The sequence below is a fragment of the Helianthus annuus genome, chromosome 5 (assembly GCF_002127325.2).
Source record: "Helianthus annuus cultivar XRQ/B chromosome 5, HanXRQr2.0-SUNRISE, whole genome shotgun sequence".
Taxonomy (NCBI): Eukaryota; Viridiplantae; Streptophyta; class Magnoliopsida; order Asterales; family Asteraceae; genus Helianthus; species Helianthus annuus.
In genome coordinates this window covers 29,516,526-29,533,501 of record NC_035437.2, presented here as the reverse complement: position 1 = coordinate 29,533,501, position 16,976 = coordinate 29,516,526, and the positions used below count along the sequence as shown (strand labels likewise).

Genomic DNA, 16,976 nt, shown 5'->3' with positions numbered 1-16,976 from the left:
AAATTGACAATCAAGGTTTGGAAGATCTAATATATTTGATAAAGGTGCATGTTCATTGAGAATCAATAATTATGTTGAGAATTGCGAGAACCGAATAATGAATTTGTATTGCTTTAAATGTGATACATAAGGTGGGTACATGACCGCCAACCTCACTACTTTTCTCTCTCATTATATCATCAATGAGGTACTTACAAGTGTTTTAAGTAGTTCTTTTATTTCTCAACATAATACTGATTCTTCTGAAAAGAATGCGTTTGTAACTCCCTATATGATTCTTGAAAAGAATATTAAGACTAATGATGATCCCACATGTAAGGTAGGAAATCATTTACAGTTATCAACAACAGTCTCAACAATCCAGACTTGTAAATCCAAGGTGACTTTGTACGTAAGGCTAATTTTAAATTAAGCACGACCCTAAAAAAGCTAAAATTTAATTTAAAACTAACACACGTCGTATAAAAAACTCCATACATTATACATCTTGCATAAGTTGTCATAAAAATTACAAAGCACAGGGTATAACATAATTCATAATTTTTCGATCATGACTGTCATAAATAATTCCATGCATTGTACTCTTACTTTATTATAGTTATAATTATAATCTTGTTAGTATAAAAATCATAAAGCATGGGGTATAATATTATTTGTGATGTAGAAAATAAATCATAATTTTTCAATGATGATCACGTTTCTTGATATGCTAATGAAACAAAGAACAAAGAAGAAAGAGAACCTGCACTGGTCAGCTTTTTTGAACACGAGGAATATATATATATATACGTCTCCTATTTATCACAAAATATATTAACGGAACAAACAAATTATGCAATAAGTATCGTAATCAGATTTAACAAAAGAACAACTAGCCTTGTAGAGGCTCAAAACATTTGTGCAAAATACTAACCTTGTTTTCACAATTAGCGGAACTTAGGGGACTAGGGGTGGTTCACTAGTGATAGAATTTATCACTCACAAGCACCAATCAAGTTTCGCCATGTCATTGACCATTTTTCCATCACTCACAACCATTTTTAGTGGGGGTGGTCATCACTCACCACCACACCCAACAATTTCCCCCCAACCAACAAATACCCTCACAAAAATAAACCATAACGCGTTGAATACATCACGAAAATCGGTTTCCGTGGAAGATTAACGCGTTGAAGTATGGACCGGCGGTGGGATATAACGCGTCGAACTTTATTCCGTGATATTATCACGGGAGTGCCCCGGGTCCTCTTATGGTTAATATTTATATTGAAACTACCATGATAATATATAACACAAATGAAATTGTTTGCTTTAGAATTTAACATTCATCCAAATGGAGTAACAACTACTGCATCAAATGTTGGTTTCTGTTGATGCTAAGATGGCTACACGCCTACACGCTTGAGCTGACAAGTAGGTAGCTTTCGGTTCAATCATTTTGGATTAGCTATCGGTGCTAATTTGAAGACAGTTAGAGCCAGTCATTGACAAGTTTAATCGAAAGTTATCCGCTTGGCAGCCTCCCACTTTATTTTCCTTCTCTCTTCAAGGTGCCCATAAAGGTCATAAACACTTCGGAAGGTATTAGACGTTTCATTTGGGGTAAATCGGTAAGGGTAGTAAGATTAATGGGTCTCGTGAGGAAAGATTATTGCTTCTAAGCAGTCTGGAGGTCTCAAAGTTGGTGGGTTATGAGAGGCAAACATCGCTCTTCTCTCAAAGTCGTGGCGGGGCTTCAAGACTATTCCTTCTCATCTATGAAAGTGATTTGAGGCTATTCACAAGTCAAAAGGAAAACATCAGTTAGGCCCTTTTAAATATGATTTGGCAGGAGTTTGGAAAGATATTGGGTTTGGAAATACTGGGTCAGTTGGTGTGGATCTTATGAACAGAGGTGCAGTGGTGAATCGGTGGATCAAAGATGCTTCTGTCGATCGACTGTAGTCGAGAAAAACATAGGAATGTTGTGGTGGATGTCTAGCTGCAATCTTTGGTTTTATCTGGCTTTGGCTAGAAAGTCTCAAATCACTACGAAGGATAAAGTAGGTAAGTGCACATTTCGGTTAATTTTAGTAACCAGTTCGGTTAACCGGTTTAGGCGGTTATTTTCTCACTTTTGCTTTAACTGGTTATTACTTTAACTCGGTTATTCACTCTGTTATTTTCAGTTAATTAACTGGTTATTATAAAAAAAAAGTCATTTTTCGGTTTTTTTCTCGGTTAACCAGTATATCGGTTAAAAACCGGTTACCATCCTAAATATCTACAACCCGTCGGTTAATATTAACTAGAAACCGGCAACTGGGCTACCGGTTATTAACCGGTTCCAGTTAGCAAATCAGTTTTTATGTCCCCGCCTCTACAGTCTTGAAGATGAAGTTTAATCTTTCCTCCAAAGTTAAAGCTTCAGTTGGCGATGGAAGTAAAATATTATTTTGGCATGATGATTGGTTGATGCAAGAAGGAAGGTTATCTGATACCCCATGCTTTTTATTTTAGCGGCGAACAAAATTGGCTACAGTCGAGGAGTGATATTCTAAAACCGCGACATCCTGAATCTTTTGAAGAATGGAACTAGCTATCACGTCACATGCCCCTTTTAAATAATTTTGTTTTGCAAGTTGGAGAGGATGGTTGGTCTTGGTTAGGGATGAGCATGGTACCAGTACCCAGTACCAAATGCTCATCCCTAATCTTGGTTCAGTGACAGTGACTAGGAGTTCTTGGTAAAAGACGTGAGGAAAGCCATTGAGAAATCCACTCAACAATCCAATAACAGTTATACCATCCTGCCTCTATTGTAACAAGTGGGTCCCACGTCAGCGCATCAGGGCTGCTTCATTTCCGAATTGGAATCGCCTCTATGCAAGGTGTGTTTGGATCAGGGTTCCTATCCCCAACAGCTTCACTGATATCGTTTGGATCAGGAACATCTTTGAACTATAGGGTGTTCAACAACAAGGTTCCTATCCCCAACAGCTTCACTTAATTTGTTCGGTTATTCACTTTAATCCGTTATTTTCGGTTAGCTGACCAGTTATCGGTAAAAAACGTTAGGAAAGCCATCAAGAAATCCAACAACAGTTATGCCGTCATGCTTTCTATTGTAACAAGTGGGCCCCACGTCAGCGCATCAGGGCTGTTTCTTTTCCGACTTAGAATGCCAGTGGTTGTGGAGCTGTTCCTGAAACCGCTCATCACATCTTAGTGAACTGCCTCTATGCTAGGTGTGTTTGGTGGAACATCTTTGTTTGGATCAGGGTTCCTATCCCAAACAGCTTCAATTATATCTTTGTTTGGATCAGGAACATCTTTGAACAATAGGGTGTTCAACAACAAGGCCATCCCTACCCTCAAATTGATCAAGAACAGTCCTTTTAGTTGATGAAACATAGATCTAAGTTCATATTAGATTATTAACTAATTCACGTACAGCTTAAACGAGATGCTTGGTTTAGACAGTAATGCAGCTTAGGAGCTGAGTTACCAATATACTCCAGCTTCAAACAGCCAAATATTTCAAGCTGAAACGAATGGGTTACACCCACAGCTAAAGCTTATGAATAACATAAGACGAAAACAAACATATAATATAAAGTTATTATAAAACAACCTCTATAATATCCTCCATTAACAAATAACAATGCATCTAAAAACTTGCTTACCATAACTAACAGATCAAGTTTCATCACACCAGTTTCACAACAATGCATCTGAAACCTTACTTACCTTCACCAAAAACATCAACAAATTAACACACTAATCTTCCTATAAAAAACTTTATAATATCCTACATTACATCAACAATGCATCTAAAACCAAAGAGACGACTATAGCCGTTACTATCAATCATACCACAAAACTTGAAAGCTACAGTTCATGACAACTTAGTATGTTCTTGATTAACGTCAACAAAAATCAAGCTAGCAAGACCTACACAAACAAGTACTATATGACTCGGGTTAGGGTTGAAAAATTCAACCCGCCAACCTGAAACCCGACACGATTGACACTGCTAAGAACAGATGCTACCAACAAGTCACCATCTAGATAGCAACCACGCAACAAGTCATCACATTTGCATCAAAATGACGAAGCTTTCACCAGGCTGGGTTTTAAAATGCGAGATGCGCTCCGATGCGTTTTGATCCCAAAAGCCGATGCGCACGCATCACGTATGCGAGACGTTTGTTACTTAAAAAAATATTTATAGATAATATTTTAATTTGTTAACTTTAAACACTAAAAACTTGGATATTAAAATAAATAAATACAACAAAATAGCTCTGCTACCATGAAAGAAGTTCAATATAAACCAAAATAAGCCTTGAACTCTTAAGTGTACAAGTAGCCTCTGCAACAGGTATAAGTACTCTATGTAGGAACTCATTTAACAACCTCGTCAGCTCATTGTACAAGCTTGTTAAGCACATTCTACAAGCTCATTGTACAATTTTACTCTATCGTGGCCGAATTTTAAAAAAATGCACGCATCAGGGCGCTTCATGCGAGCGCATTATGTGATTTAGGGCGCATCATGTAATCGCAGCGCATCACGCATTATGCGCGCATTTTAAAACCCAGTCACCAGCAACGGCAAGACCAATTCAAATAAAGATTCGCACTTCCTTATGCACAGACTACAGTTCAAATAAACCGATTCGCGAGACGCTTAGTTTTGACAGTAGTAATGCAGCTTAGGCACTGAGTCACTAACATTCTCCAGCTGAAAAGAACAGTCATTGCTCCCAGCTAAATCTTACAAATAACACAAGCTACAAAGAAACCAATACTAAATCTTAGACACATCTAAAACAGAACAAACAGAGATCCAGTTAATAATATCACCAAATACATCAACAAATTCACATTAATCTTCCTTTTAACAAACTCTATATCCTCCATTACATTCTTATTCCATATTCCATACATTAAAAAAACACATCAACTGTACATACTTGAATCAAAAAAGATCCACAAAACCCTAAACAGGGGGTATATTACTGAAAGAAAAACCTTTATACCCCTTATAAGCATAATAAGCAATCCTTGTATAATAGAACCCCGGTATAAACAACACAGCTCCCAAAATCGCAAAAAATAGCCCTAAAAAAAAAACTTAAGTTAATCAAAACAATGAGAAAATTAGGGTTAGGTGTGAAAAGAAAAGAAAAGAAAAGTGAAAGTTACCGTGACCGGTGTCGCCGCCGACGCGATTGACGGCCATGAAGATGCCGGAGACGATGCCGGTGACGCCGAAGACGAGGAGAGAAACGGCGAGAGCGATTTCTTTGATGGGAGGACGGTTGTGGACGGTGTAAGTGGAATCGGAGTCCATCATGATGTCTTCGTCTGATATGGAGAATGCGTGATCTACGTACGCCATTGAGGTTGATGGTGAGATTTGATTAGGGTTAGGGCTAGGGTTTGATTGTAGTAGAGAGCTTGGGAAGAAGAAGATGTTAGAATTTGAGGGTTTGGATTTGGGGAAAAAGGGATGAATGTTTGCGTGATAAACCCGTTTTCTTTGATTATATTTGACGAATACTTTCTCACTATTTTTTATTTTACTAGGAAAAAAGCCCGTGCGATGCACGACATGCATAATAGCCATTGTTTGTTCGAGGTAAGACGTCTGACACGGCCGGTGCATAACATGTAAGATAATATGCCTACAAAGGGGCGTGCTTAAACTTTATTAAACTATGGACCATAAGTTGTTTACTTGGCAAAACTTGCCAGCCAAAAAGAAGTGAAAAAAGATGTCTTCCAAGCATGGTTGTAGAAATCGCTAGTCGCTAGTCGGTCGGTGAGGTGGGGACTAGCGATTAATCGGGATTAACCGGGGATTAATCGGATATAATCGGGATTAATTGTAATTAATCGAAAATTAATCGAGATTAATCGGTGATTAATCGGAGATTAATCGGTGCATAGTCGGGATTTTTACAACCATGAGTTCCAAGGAAAAAAAATGAAACAGAAAAAGGAAAAATGCATAAACTCTCGCACGCCTTCCTATCTTATTGGATAACAGATAGACCAAACTTTAGCTAACGCATGCCACCGTCATCCCCAATCCCATCACCAGCCAACTGACTGCAGTGAAATAACGAAAAGAAAACTATTAAAAATGGTATACTATGTTTACGTATGTATGCATCGAAAAGTAGTACGGGTTTTCATTACTAACACTAAGTACAGACGGTATACCTTTCATGTGGGTCACTGTCAACTGTTTCTTCTGAATCCGAATCTGCATAAGCATGCCTGGGAAGGAAAAGCACAAAACATTTATGTAGACGGTTATCCAAAAATAAATATGCACAATTACATTGTTTATGGAAATCAATTAATTATAGTTGAAAGTTTTTTGTTGCCTTTCCATTTATAACGACACCAAGTTTATTTTTTTCAAAAGCCAACTTCTCCCCTTATATGTCTTTACACATTCGAAGTGATGCGTTACCAAGTTTTTTATTCCTATTTTTTTAACTAGAATTACGACCCGCCGCAATGCGGCGGGGATTCTTAAGTTATAACTAAGTCAATTTAGGACGCGCATGTTATGTTGAAACTGTCAAACGGGGAAAAAATAGACGATATAAAAACGTTCACCCACACACGCACGTTGCGTCATGTTAACTCGCAGAATTTAAAACGAAACGTAAAAACGTTAAACCAAAGACGCACGTTGCCATGGCCGGCCCTGGGGGTGGGCGGGGAGGACCACCGGCCAGGGCCCGATATTTCGAGGGGCGCGTTTTTATGAAAAAAAAAACCGATACGTATATGTAAAATATTTTTTTTAATCGGCACATTTTTAGTTATTAACCCCTTTGGCATTAGGTTTAGACTTTTAGTGAGCCAAATACCCAATTTCGTTAAGGCTTAAGGGCACATTTTTTTCGAGCTCGAACAGGGTACACGAATTCTCAGGGCCGGCCCTGCACGTTGCGATGTGTGTCATAAAATTTAGAACGAAGTATAAAGCGAAAAATTTGCGGAAAATGAAACTATAAAGGACCAAAGTTGAAAGTTAAAAAAGTTGTGAGGATAGATTGCAAAAGGTAAAAAATTTTGTGTTAAAAGTAAAAAAACAAATAGTTTTGGATTAAAAGTAATTTATAAAGTACTTTTGGGTGAAAAGTACAAAAATAAATTTAAAAAAAAACCCAAAGCCAAGGTTACAACAACTATATCATAATCATTTTCTCTTTGAGAAACCCCCAGAGCCAAGATTACAACACATAAGTAAAAAAAATCATAGTGGTTAAATCGCAAAAAATAGAAACTTTTGAATTAGAAGTGAAACTTTAAACTTAAATTGTCAAAGATTAAAACTTTAGGGTTAAAAAGGAAACAAAGATTAAAACTTTAAGATTAAATTGTCAAAGATTAAAACTTTAGGGTAAATTATCAAAGATTAAAACCTTAGGGGTAAAAAGGAAAATTATATATATTTTTTTTTTGAAAAGCTCCCAAAGCTATATGTACAAGTTCCATATGCATAAAGTATTAAAAGTAAAAAAACAAATAGGTTTGGATTAAAAGTAATTTATAAAGTACTTTTGGGTGAAAAGTACAAAAATAAATTTAAAAAAAAACCCAAAGCCAAGCTTACAACAACTATATCATAATCATTTTCTCTTTGAGAAACCCCCAAAGCCAAAGATTACAACACATAAGTAAAAAAAATCATAGTGGTTAAATCACAAAAAATAGAAACTTTTGAATTAGAAGTGAAACTTTAAACTTAAATTGTCAAAGATTAAAACTTTAGGATTAAAAAAGAAACAAAGATTAAAACTTTAAGATTAAATTGTCAAAGACTAAAACTTTAGGGTAAATTATCAAAGATTAAAACCTTAGGGGTAAAAAGGAAAATTATATTTTTTTTTGAAAAGCTCCCAAAGCTATATGTACAAGTTCTATATGCATAAAGTAGTTGGTAATTTAGATATGGAATAATGTAGAACAATGCACTTTTATATTTACGAACTCAAGTTTCTGACTGTTGTAGTGTCCTAATTTTAAAATAGAGTAAACATATACCATGTATGTAAATAACATTTCAGATTGAGTAGAAAGGTAAATAGCACATCTGTAAATAAAATGGTTTATTAAACAGGGCATGAATAAAGTGTAAGCCGATATATACCTTACGATCGCTTCAACGTGCTTAACTGGTGTCGGTATGGGTAGCACCCCCTTGTCTTTAGCGGGGATCGATGGAGGTGTGGAAGAACCAAAGGGCTTACAACCATCCCCATCTAGCAGGACATTCTTGCAGTTGAAGGATTCAAAATGGCCATGATCATAATACGTACACGAATCAAGCTGGAGGGTAAAAAACTACCTTTATGTCAGTGACAATATAATCGGTGCTCATGTACCTGTCGTTAACACTTGTCACGTCCCATTTTCTACAAACCATTATCATGATAGAGGAGGAAAGGAAACTATGAACCTACAAACATAACAAAGCCGGCAATCTTATAGCATAACCAAAGACCGTTCAACTGTCTACAAATTAATCATATCCTAATGAATGATATTAAATGACAGGGATATTCAAAGAGGCACAATAAAACAATGCAATTTAATTAATTTTAAAGCGACTCTTGGTATCCTAGCTTGTAGTTAGAGTTTCTTAAATTGATTTTTATATAATGTTAGACTTTATAAAAGAGAATAATTTATTAAGAAATACCTACCACTTGTATACTATTAATTATAGTGGGAATACCCGCGCGTTGCGGCGGGGACTTATGTTTTCTAACGAACGTGGCGTGGTGGATTTCATATTATTTATTTGCAATACCAATTTGCTAAAACAACCAATATATCAATAGGTCTAGACAAACTTACTCCATATATAGTTCATCTTTAGTCAAAATCTTATTTTCATCACCTCTAACAGAATGGTAAAACAAAAATCCAAATATAATGCAAAAAGAAAAGTTTAATAATAACAATACATACGATTGAACGATAAGCCCATAAAAGGGGGAGGGGGATAAAGCCCTTATCTCATGGGTTTTTATATAACATTAAAACTCGTCTCCTTAATACCACCAGCAACTGTCACTTTTATCCCATTCCTATCCATTTGAACCAAACACATCCTATGATCAAACATTTGTTTATAATTGTTTCCATCAGAACTTGTATATTTCAAATCCAAGCATGCACTCATCTAGACAATAAACCATGAACAATTTAAAGATAAACTTACAGTACAAATTGATAACACTTATCCTAAATTAGATATCAGTTCATCAAATTCATGAATACAAGCATCATAAGGCTCATATACTCCACTTCCATGAACAATGATACCAAATCAGATGATCTTATTTACAAATTAATCACAGTTTTCCTAATTTAGGTATAAATCCATTGAAGTTGTAACCAATAACCAGTTGTTTCATGTAAACTGTATGTCAAATTCAAACATATACAAATATAAACTCATACAAACCTGAATCATATATTTCCTTGCAAATTAACCAAAAGTAAACAAACAAAAAACATGTGAATCATAAAATAAGAAGTCAAGTGAGTAAACAATTACGTAGAGAGCGTTCGAGCAACGGATCGGGCTTTTGGTGCAGATGATTAAGAATAATAATAAGAAGAAAACACGAGTGAATTAAGGACCTCAACATGATCGGTTCCAGTACCCAATTGTCCAAAGTGATTCCCACCGAAGGCATACACAGCACCATTGCTTGATATGCAAATTGTATGCCAAAGACCAGCATCAACGCCATCTATGCTGATGCCCAGCAACGACGATACACATGTAGGCCTTAGCTCATCATTGGTACTTCCTTGCCCACACTATATCACAAGAAAATCACAACTTAGAGTAGTCCTGATATGCTACCACCAAATGACCTGTGACAAAAAAGGGAAACTGAAGAACATGTATAGATATAATTTTTATAAAAGAATGTGTTTTATCTCCTTTCACATAGAATTTCATCTTGAACATTCAGAGTTGATCAGTTATGGGATTATTCTGTAAAAACAAAATGAATCCAAGCAACAAAAAAGAGACTTACATCGAACTGTTCTTCTCCTGCGATTTGTCTTCCTATGGTTGCGATTCAAGAACAAAGAAATAGACCAAAATCAAAGCCATTGAAATTTATTAATAATGACCATCGAAGCCCTGGGTGGCTCTTCAGTGTCGCTTCTTCCCTCTGCTACACTCTCTCTGGTCTGGATTTCTCTTCTTCAATGCTTGATTTCTTTGCCACCATGAGAGTCATCGGCAGTGATGACAGCGGTGGAATTGGATTCGATAGAGAGAGATAATGAGAAATGGAAGAATGTACAGTCCTTCCATTCCTTGTGTTTTTAAAAGCAAAACCCATTCAAAAGGGAAGGAAAAGACACTGCATTTTCACTTTGCTCCCACCATTTAATTCACATTCAATCCGTGGCTATTAAAGAAAGAAATGAAGAGCATGTCCTAATTGAATATGACCAGATAATTAAAAGAAGGGGGTTATGTCGATTAAGTTTCTTTGGGGCAGGGAATGAAATGAATAAATTTAATTAAAACAATTATAGGTTACAATTACAATGCATAAATTTAATCATACAATGCATAAATTTGTTTACAATAACAACTAATTTAGACTATTCACATACCATCTTAATTATAGGTTACATATGTGTCAAAATCACTAAAATACCCCTAAAGTGTCTTAAATTTTTGAAGAATAGGCAAGGTTACCCCCTCTAAAATAGCTTGGTTCACTTGTACATGTTGCTTGAAGATGTATACACAATGAAAAATTACCAAAAGGATAGAAATCCTAGTTCTCTTAATAGTATATAGATGAATGTGATGGTTCATTTATATGGCTTTGGACACCACATGATTTATAAAAAAGTTTAATTCTTTTAAATTGTTTTAAATACATATTTTAGAGTTGTGTGGCTAACCTAAATATAGTCTCATTAATGAACATTAAAAAACCATTACCTATTTTTCCTCGTAACTAACAATTTAAAAAAGAACAAATTAATCAAATTTGCATGTGATATTGTGATTGAAATTTTCTTTTTAATTAAGAAGAGTTCTCAGACTAAGCTATGATCGAAGCAACAAATATATCCGCAAAAAGTAAATTAAGGTTAAAAAAGGTAATGTGTTTGAAAAGGGTAAAACCGTCATAAACTAAAAGTTCATTTAAAAGGGGTATATATGATATTTTAAGTTTATACTGGGTATATATCACATTCACGTCATAAAATAAAAAATTCATCAAAATTTTAGAAAAATGAGGAAAAAGAATAAATACCGAGATAGTCCTTAAGCTCAAGGTGACCAATATCCAATAAAGGAAACAGACGCGTTGCCCCTGAAATAAAAAAAATAATAATCAAGTTAAAGTCTAATAAACATAAATAAAATCAACACATCCTAAAAAAGTATAAGACCACCGAGATGTTTAATTGTAAGCATTTAACATACCGAACGATATGATGGCAAACGAAATCAGAGTACCAACAACTCTAAATGAAGTAATGGTCGTAAAATTGCGGAAAAATTGCTTATTTTTCACTTGAAACCTGTTGAAATAATATAAATGTAATTATAAAACATTAAAAAATATTAAAAATCTATGAAGAGTGAAGAACTAATGCATACACAACTTGAAAGACACAAATGTATTTAAGAGGCTCATATTGAAGGTTGTAAAAAAGTTGATATAAATACAACTTGAAAGACACAAATGTATTTAAGAGGCTCATAATGAAGGTTGTAAAAAAGTTAATATAACTAAATTTTTAAGTATATATAGATATAGATTTTTGGTCTATATATAGTTTTTAATCCATATAATCATATGTTTTGTTTTTTAGTTAATTATGTTTTTCGTCCGTATGGTTTGTCAAAAATCACTATTTCAATTCATTAGTTTAAAAATTGTGATTTTAGTCTCTGTGGTTTCACTTTTGTAACAATTACAGTCCACCTTCGTTAACCCCATCCAATCCACCGTCCTCTTTTTAGTGAAATGCCTAAAATGCCCCTATGTAAAAAAAACACTATAAAAATCACACTTTTCATCTTTTCTTCATCTTTGTCAAACACCACCGGCTCCTGAGCTACCGTCGGCAAAAACTACAGGCGACTTCATCTTCTTTCGCAGCAACCACTCTCCCATGCCTGTTTTAAAAACACAAGCATCGTCACGGAACTATTGAGATGGGGATGGGCGGGAAACGAACAGTTAAAGTTGGGTGCTTGAAGTGATTTCACCATTGTTTACATATCTTTAATTGATTGATTCAGAAATCCACCAGATTGCTTCTCACCACCAGATTCATCCTTCTCTCTCGCTCTCGAGAACATCAAATCCACCTGCAAATCGATTAGCAGGTGGTGTGCTTCGATAAGAGTTAAAATGGCAGCGTAATTGGCTGTGGTGATGCAGGTTGTCGAAGTGGTGAAGATGTCCAACAATTTGATTGGTTTTGTACTTCGCTCTCCGGCAAAGGTCGTAGATCTCAAGGTTGAGCGGAAGGGGATAATATAGCAGAGGTATATGAAGATTCAATTACAAACCTTATAAAATAAAGCTGAAATTGGCGGTGATTCATTGTGACTACGGTGGAGGATGGTGGTGAAGTTAGGGGTGCGATGACGGTGAGAAAGGGTTAGGGATTTGGTTTGGGTGAATCGATGGAAATGATGGTTAAGGGGATGGTCGATGGAGAGTAGTGGGTGGAATGGTGGTGAATCGGCTGTAGGAGGTAGCTGGTATGGTGGAAGGTTGCGGTTTGCTGCGGTGGGGGATGGCGGTTGTAATGGATGGTGGTGGAGTGTTGTTGGTTAAGGGATGAATGGAGGGGTGGTAATGGTGAAAATATTCTTAACAGGGCAAAGTCATGGTCCCACCATTGATTTATAATAATAAGATAATAATACAGGGGCAATTTGATCATTTCACTAACACCTAACAGAATAATTGGATGGCGTTAGTGTCGGTGGATTATAATAGTTATGAAAGTGAAACCACGGGGACTGAAATCGCAATTTTTAAACTAATGGACTGAAATAGTGATTTTTGACAAACCACATGGACAAAAAACTTAATTAACTATCTTTTTATTTTATTTATATAAAAATATATTGTATACATGGTCAAATGCTTCAACCTCCTCCCTTGGTTTCTCTGTTTGGCCTTTGGCTTGATAATCATACAGGATAACATACGTATTAATCAGTCATTTACCTATAACAAAGTTATCGGAAGGATTTAAATAGGGCAGAATGTAAACAAACTTTATCTCTATTCCAAAGGATAAAAAATTGCTTCTAGTAATACCCCAGCTCCCAAGTCATACCCAGATAAAGAACTCAAAATAAGATGTACAAATCCACTCAAGAGTTCCACATAGCCAAAAAATAACTAACTAACAATAGCAAGACATTTGCAAAAACGCATAATATGAGTAAATACTACATCAAATCCACACACAATAAGCGATACCATGCAAAGACCATCTTTTAACCTTAATTCTACATCTCCACAAACTTTTATATTCAATCATGTTCTCAAAGAAATGCAAGTGTAACAAGTCTTGCTAATTTGCTCCTCCCAAATCAGTTTCAGTCTGACTTTATTCCTTTTCCCCTCCTTATGAAGAGTTTCCACAGTTCTGTCACATGTTGCTACGTGGTTGAAAACCCCGTATTAAGTTTGTGTATTTACGTGAACTTTGGTTTTGAATGACATATTATGATAGAACTTGTGTTTTGCAGGTCTAATGTAGTTTAAGGAGCTATTCAGGAGCTTTACGGAGTATCGGGATCAACCGGGTACAAGAAATGAACAAAACAAAACAAGAAGTTGTAATTGCACATAGCGTTGTCGATGGCCTTATGGTGCATCGCCGACGCGTTCTGTCGTCCAAACAAGCCCATATCCAATAGCATTGCACGTCGGAGGAAAACCAGAAATGCACATTGCGTCGCCCGACGCCTGGCTTGGCCGTCGGCGACGCGACACCTGATGTTGTAGCGATGAAATTCGTCATTGTTAGGTTTGACCGAGTTTTTTTGACTAGTTTTGGGGCATAAACGCGGCGCATGATGTTGTAGCGCTTGTCATTTAATCTTATTATATTAGGAAGTGACACATGTCAGCTTTATATTATTTTTTAGCCTTTTTAAACAAAATTAACTTTTTATTTAAACTGACCTCATTTTATTATATAGTATAGAATAGATATAGATACGTCTAAATTTATATAACTTTTTATTTGTACTGTTTTATGTTATATAGTATAGATATAGATACGTCTAAATTTATTTTCTTAAAATAAAAGATGATTAATGCTAAACTAGGGGTTCCACTAAACCTAAACCATCAAAGCCTTAAAAATAAACCATAGACTTTCCATTCTAGACATGTGGCTTCCTTGACGGAGTCATAGAATATAGGGTTTAAATCAAGCTGAAATTCAGATCTAAATTTGACGCCGACAGTTGTACCAAAAACCGCTATCACCGTCGCAAAATGGCCAGCACCGTCACCATTTCTTCCGTTTTCATCATCCTCTTAACCATTGCCACCGTCTTCACATCCAATACCGAAGCATCATCCGTCGATTTCGTCAAGAAAACTGTCTCTTCTCACCCCATTGTCATCTTCTCCAAATCCTACTGTCCGTACGTATTTTTCATTTCTATCAAATTGTTTGATATACCTACCTACCACTGTTTAATTAATTATTATTAAAGATTTATGAAATTGTTGGTATAAATGTTTGAAATTGTTGTTGTGTTGATGATTTGTTTGTTGTTGGTAGGTATTGTAAAAGGGCAAAAGGTGTATTCAAGGAGTTGAATGTGAAACCTTATGTACTCGAGCTCGATGAGAGAGGTGAATACTTTTGGATTCTTATATTTATTATTGCTAAACAATTATTTGGTATAAGTTTAGCAACGATTTGGATGATGCGAATTGCTTAACTGATTCTGCTCAGGGGCGAAGTATAGAAGGGGCGGGAGGGGGCGCCCGACCCCCGAACTTTTCGCTCAGTAGTGTTATATATATAGTTTTCAGATAGAAATTTTTGGGTATATATCTTTTTGACCCCCGACCCCCCGGTTCTATAGAAATTTTTTGGTATATACGTTTTCGCCCACCCCCCTCCCCTGCGCGTCATTCGGGTCAAGCTTCGCCACTGATTCTGCTAGATGGGTTGTGTTAGATTAAAATGGGAAAATAGAATCGGTGCACGAAAAGTGTTAAGTGCATCACTGTTTTTATGTCAATGACTAACATGAGAATTCAACTTTAAATCATAAACCCTAACAAAGACTTTGTTAAGGATTGGTAAATGATAAGCTTGGCCTTGTGATTGTTGAAGACATAGTTTGCTAATGCTAACATTCCTTTTATCAAAGTATTATTTTTCTTTCATATTTTTAATTACAGCGAATGATAAGTTTGATCTTGTGATTTTCGACGCTAACATTTCTTCTACAAAAAGGGTAAAATTTTATCAAAAACATCTACGTCGACATTGGTTAAGGTCGACAAATTATGAATTTATGATATCCATCCACATAAAACAAGATTACCAAAGTATAGTCTTTATCTGTTTTCTTGGACTAATTTGCATGACCGTATTTGTTTTCGATATTATTGTTTGGTTTATATAGAACATGTTAGTAAAGGTTGTTTGTTATAATTATTTTAGAGTAAACTGCCAAAATGGTCCCTGAGGTTTGGTCACTTTTGCCACATTAGTCCAAAACTCAAACCTTTTGAATCTGGGTTCCCGTGGTTTCAGTTTTGTTGCCATTTTCATCCAAAATCAAAATATAATCAGATTTTTCAGTTAACATCCAGCTTTTCTATCTTTTTCCTCTCTTTTAACGAAGGACAAAATGGTCTTTTAACGTTTTATCATAACAAATTAAAAAAATCTAACATTTTGCCCTTCGTTAAAAGGGAGGAAAAAGACAGAAAAGCTGGATGTTAACTGAAAAATCTGATTATATTTTGATTTTGGATGAAAATGGCATCAAAATTGAAACCACATGGACCCAGATTCAAAAGGTTTGAGTTTTGGACTAAAGTGACCAAACCTCAAGGACCATTTTGGTAGTTTACTCTTTATTTTAAGATTGTGGGATTTTCGTTATTTTAAAATTTATGGGATGTACTTCGTTTTGCAGAGGACGGGTCGAAAATTCAGGATGCATTGAGTGAGATGGTTGGGAGGCGTACTGTTCCACAAGTGTTTATCAATGGGAAACACCTCGGAGGTTCGGATGGTAAGTTAAACATCAAGCAACTCTAACCACATTTTTGTTGCTACAATCACATGTTAGCTTAATAAACTTTTTGTCTATTGGTCTGTATCTATAGATACTGTTGAAGCTTATCAGAGTGGAGAATTGGCAAAGCTTCTTGGCATTGAGAGTCATAAAACGGACCTTTGAGCTTCAAGCCTTAGACAGCCTAATAATGCCGTAATTTGTACGAATGTTGGTAGTTTAAGTTGACTTGAGTTTACGATTATGTCAAAATATGTACCAATAAATTTGGATATGATACCGTTTGTATTACATATTCGGCCTATTACCTCTCTATATACCGATAAAGTAGACTTGAGGAACCTTGGTGTCTCGTTATGGTCACGCGTCAGATTAAAACCGAACGGTACCAAAAATATAACCGAAAATTTGAAGTGTGGGTTTCATAAAAGTTTAGAAACTCTGGTTTAAAAAACTGGCTTTAATGGTCTAGATGCAGTTATACATATGTACAGTATTTATGGACGTTTTTTTTTTTTTTTGATCATTTTTGAATGTAATACAAATGAATTGTTTAATTTGTTGATTATAAAAATTGAAAGAATATAAAACGAGAAACACAAAACTAAAAAAAGCACGATTTGTCTTTGTTTTTTAGCAAGGAGAAATGATATAT

The 16,976-nt window shown here is 35.5% G+C and overlaps 2 protein-coding genes across 2 annotated transcripts; one reads left to right on the top strand and one right to left on the bottom strand.

Moving 5' to 3' along the window:
- Nucleotides 1-4,839: 4,839 nt before the first annotated feature.
- LOC110940634 (transmembrane protein 230) lies at nucleotides 4,840-5,530 on the bottom strand. The gene is made up of 2 exons (XM_022182185.1): nucleotides 5,191-5,530; nucleotides 4,840-5,106 (listed from the first exon to the last, which is right to left on the bottom strand). The coding sequence occupies exons 1-2, from the start codon at nucleotides 5,384-5,386 to the stop codon at nucleotides 4,985-4,987; spliced, it is 318 nt and encodes a 105-aa protein (XP_022037877.1). The 5' UTR covers nucleotides 5,387-5,530; the 3' UTR covers nucleotides 4,840-4,984.
- An 8,895-nt stretch (nucleotides 5,531-14,425) lies between these two features.
- LOC110940635 (glutaredoxin-C4) lies at nucleotides 14,426-16,662 on the top strand. Its single transcript, XM_022182186.2, has 4 exons — nucleotides 14,426-14,701; nucleotides 14,842-14,915; nucleotides 16,220-16,318; nucleotides 16,413-16,662. Exons 1-4 carry the CDS (start codon nucleotides 14,550-14,552, stop codon nucleotides 16,484-16,486), a joined length of 399 nt encoding a protein of 132 aa, XP_022037878.1. The 5' UTR covers nucleotides 14,426-14,549; the 3' UTR covers nucleotides 16,487-16,662.
- Nucleotides 16,663-16,976: the final 314 nt, after the last annotated feature.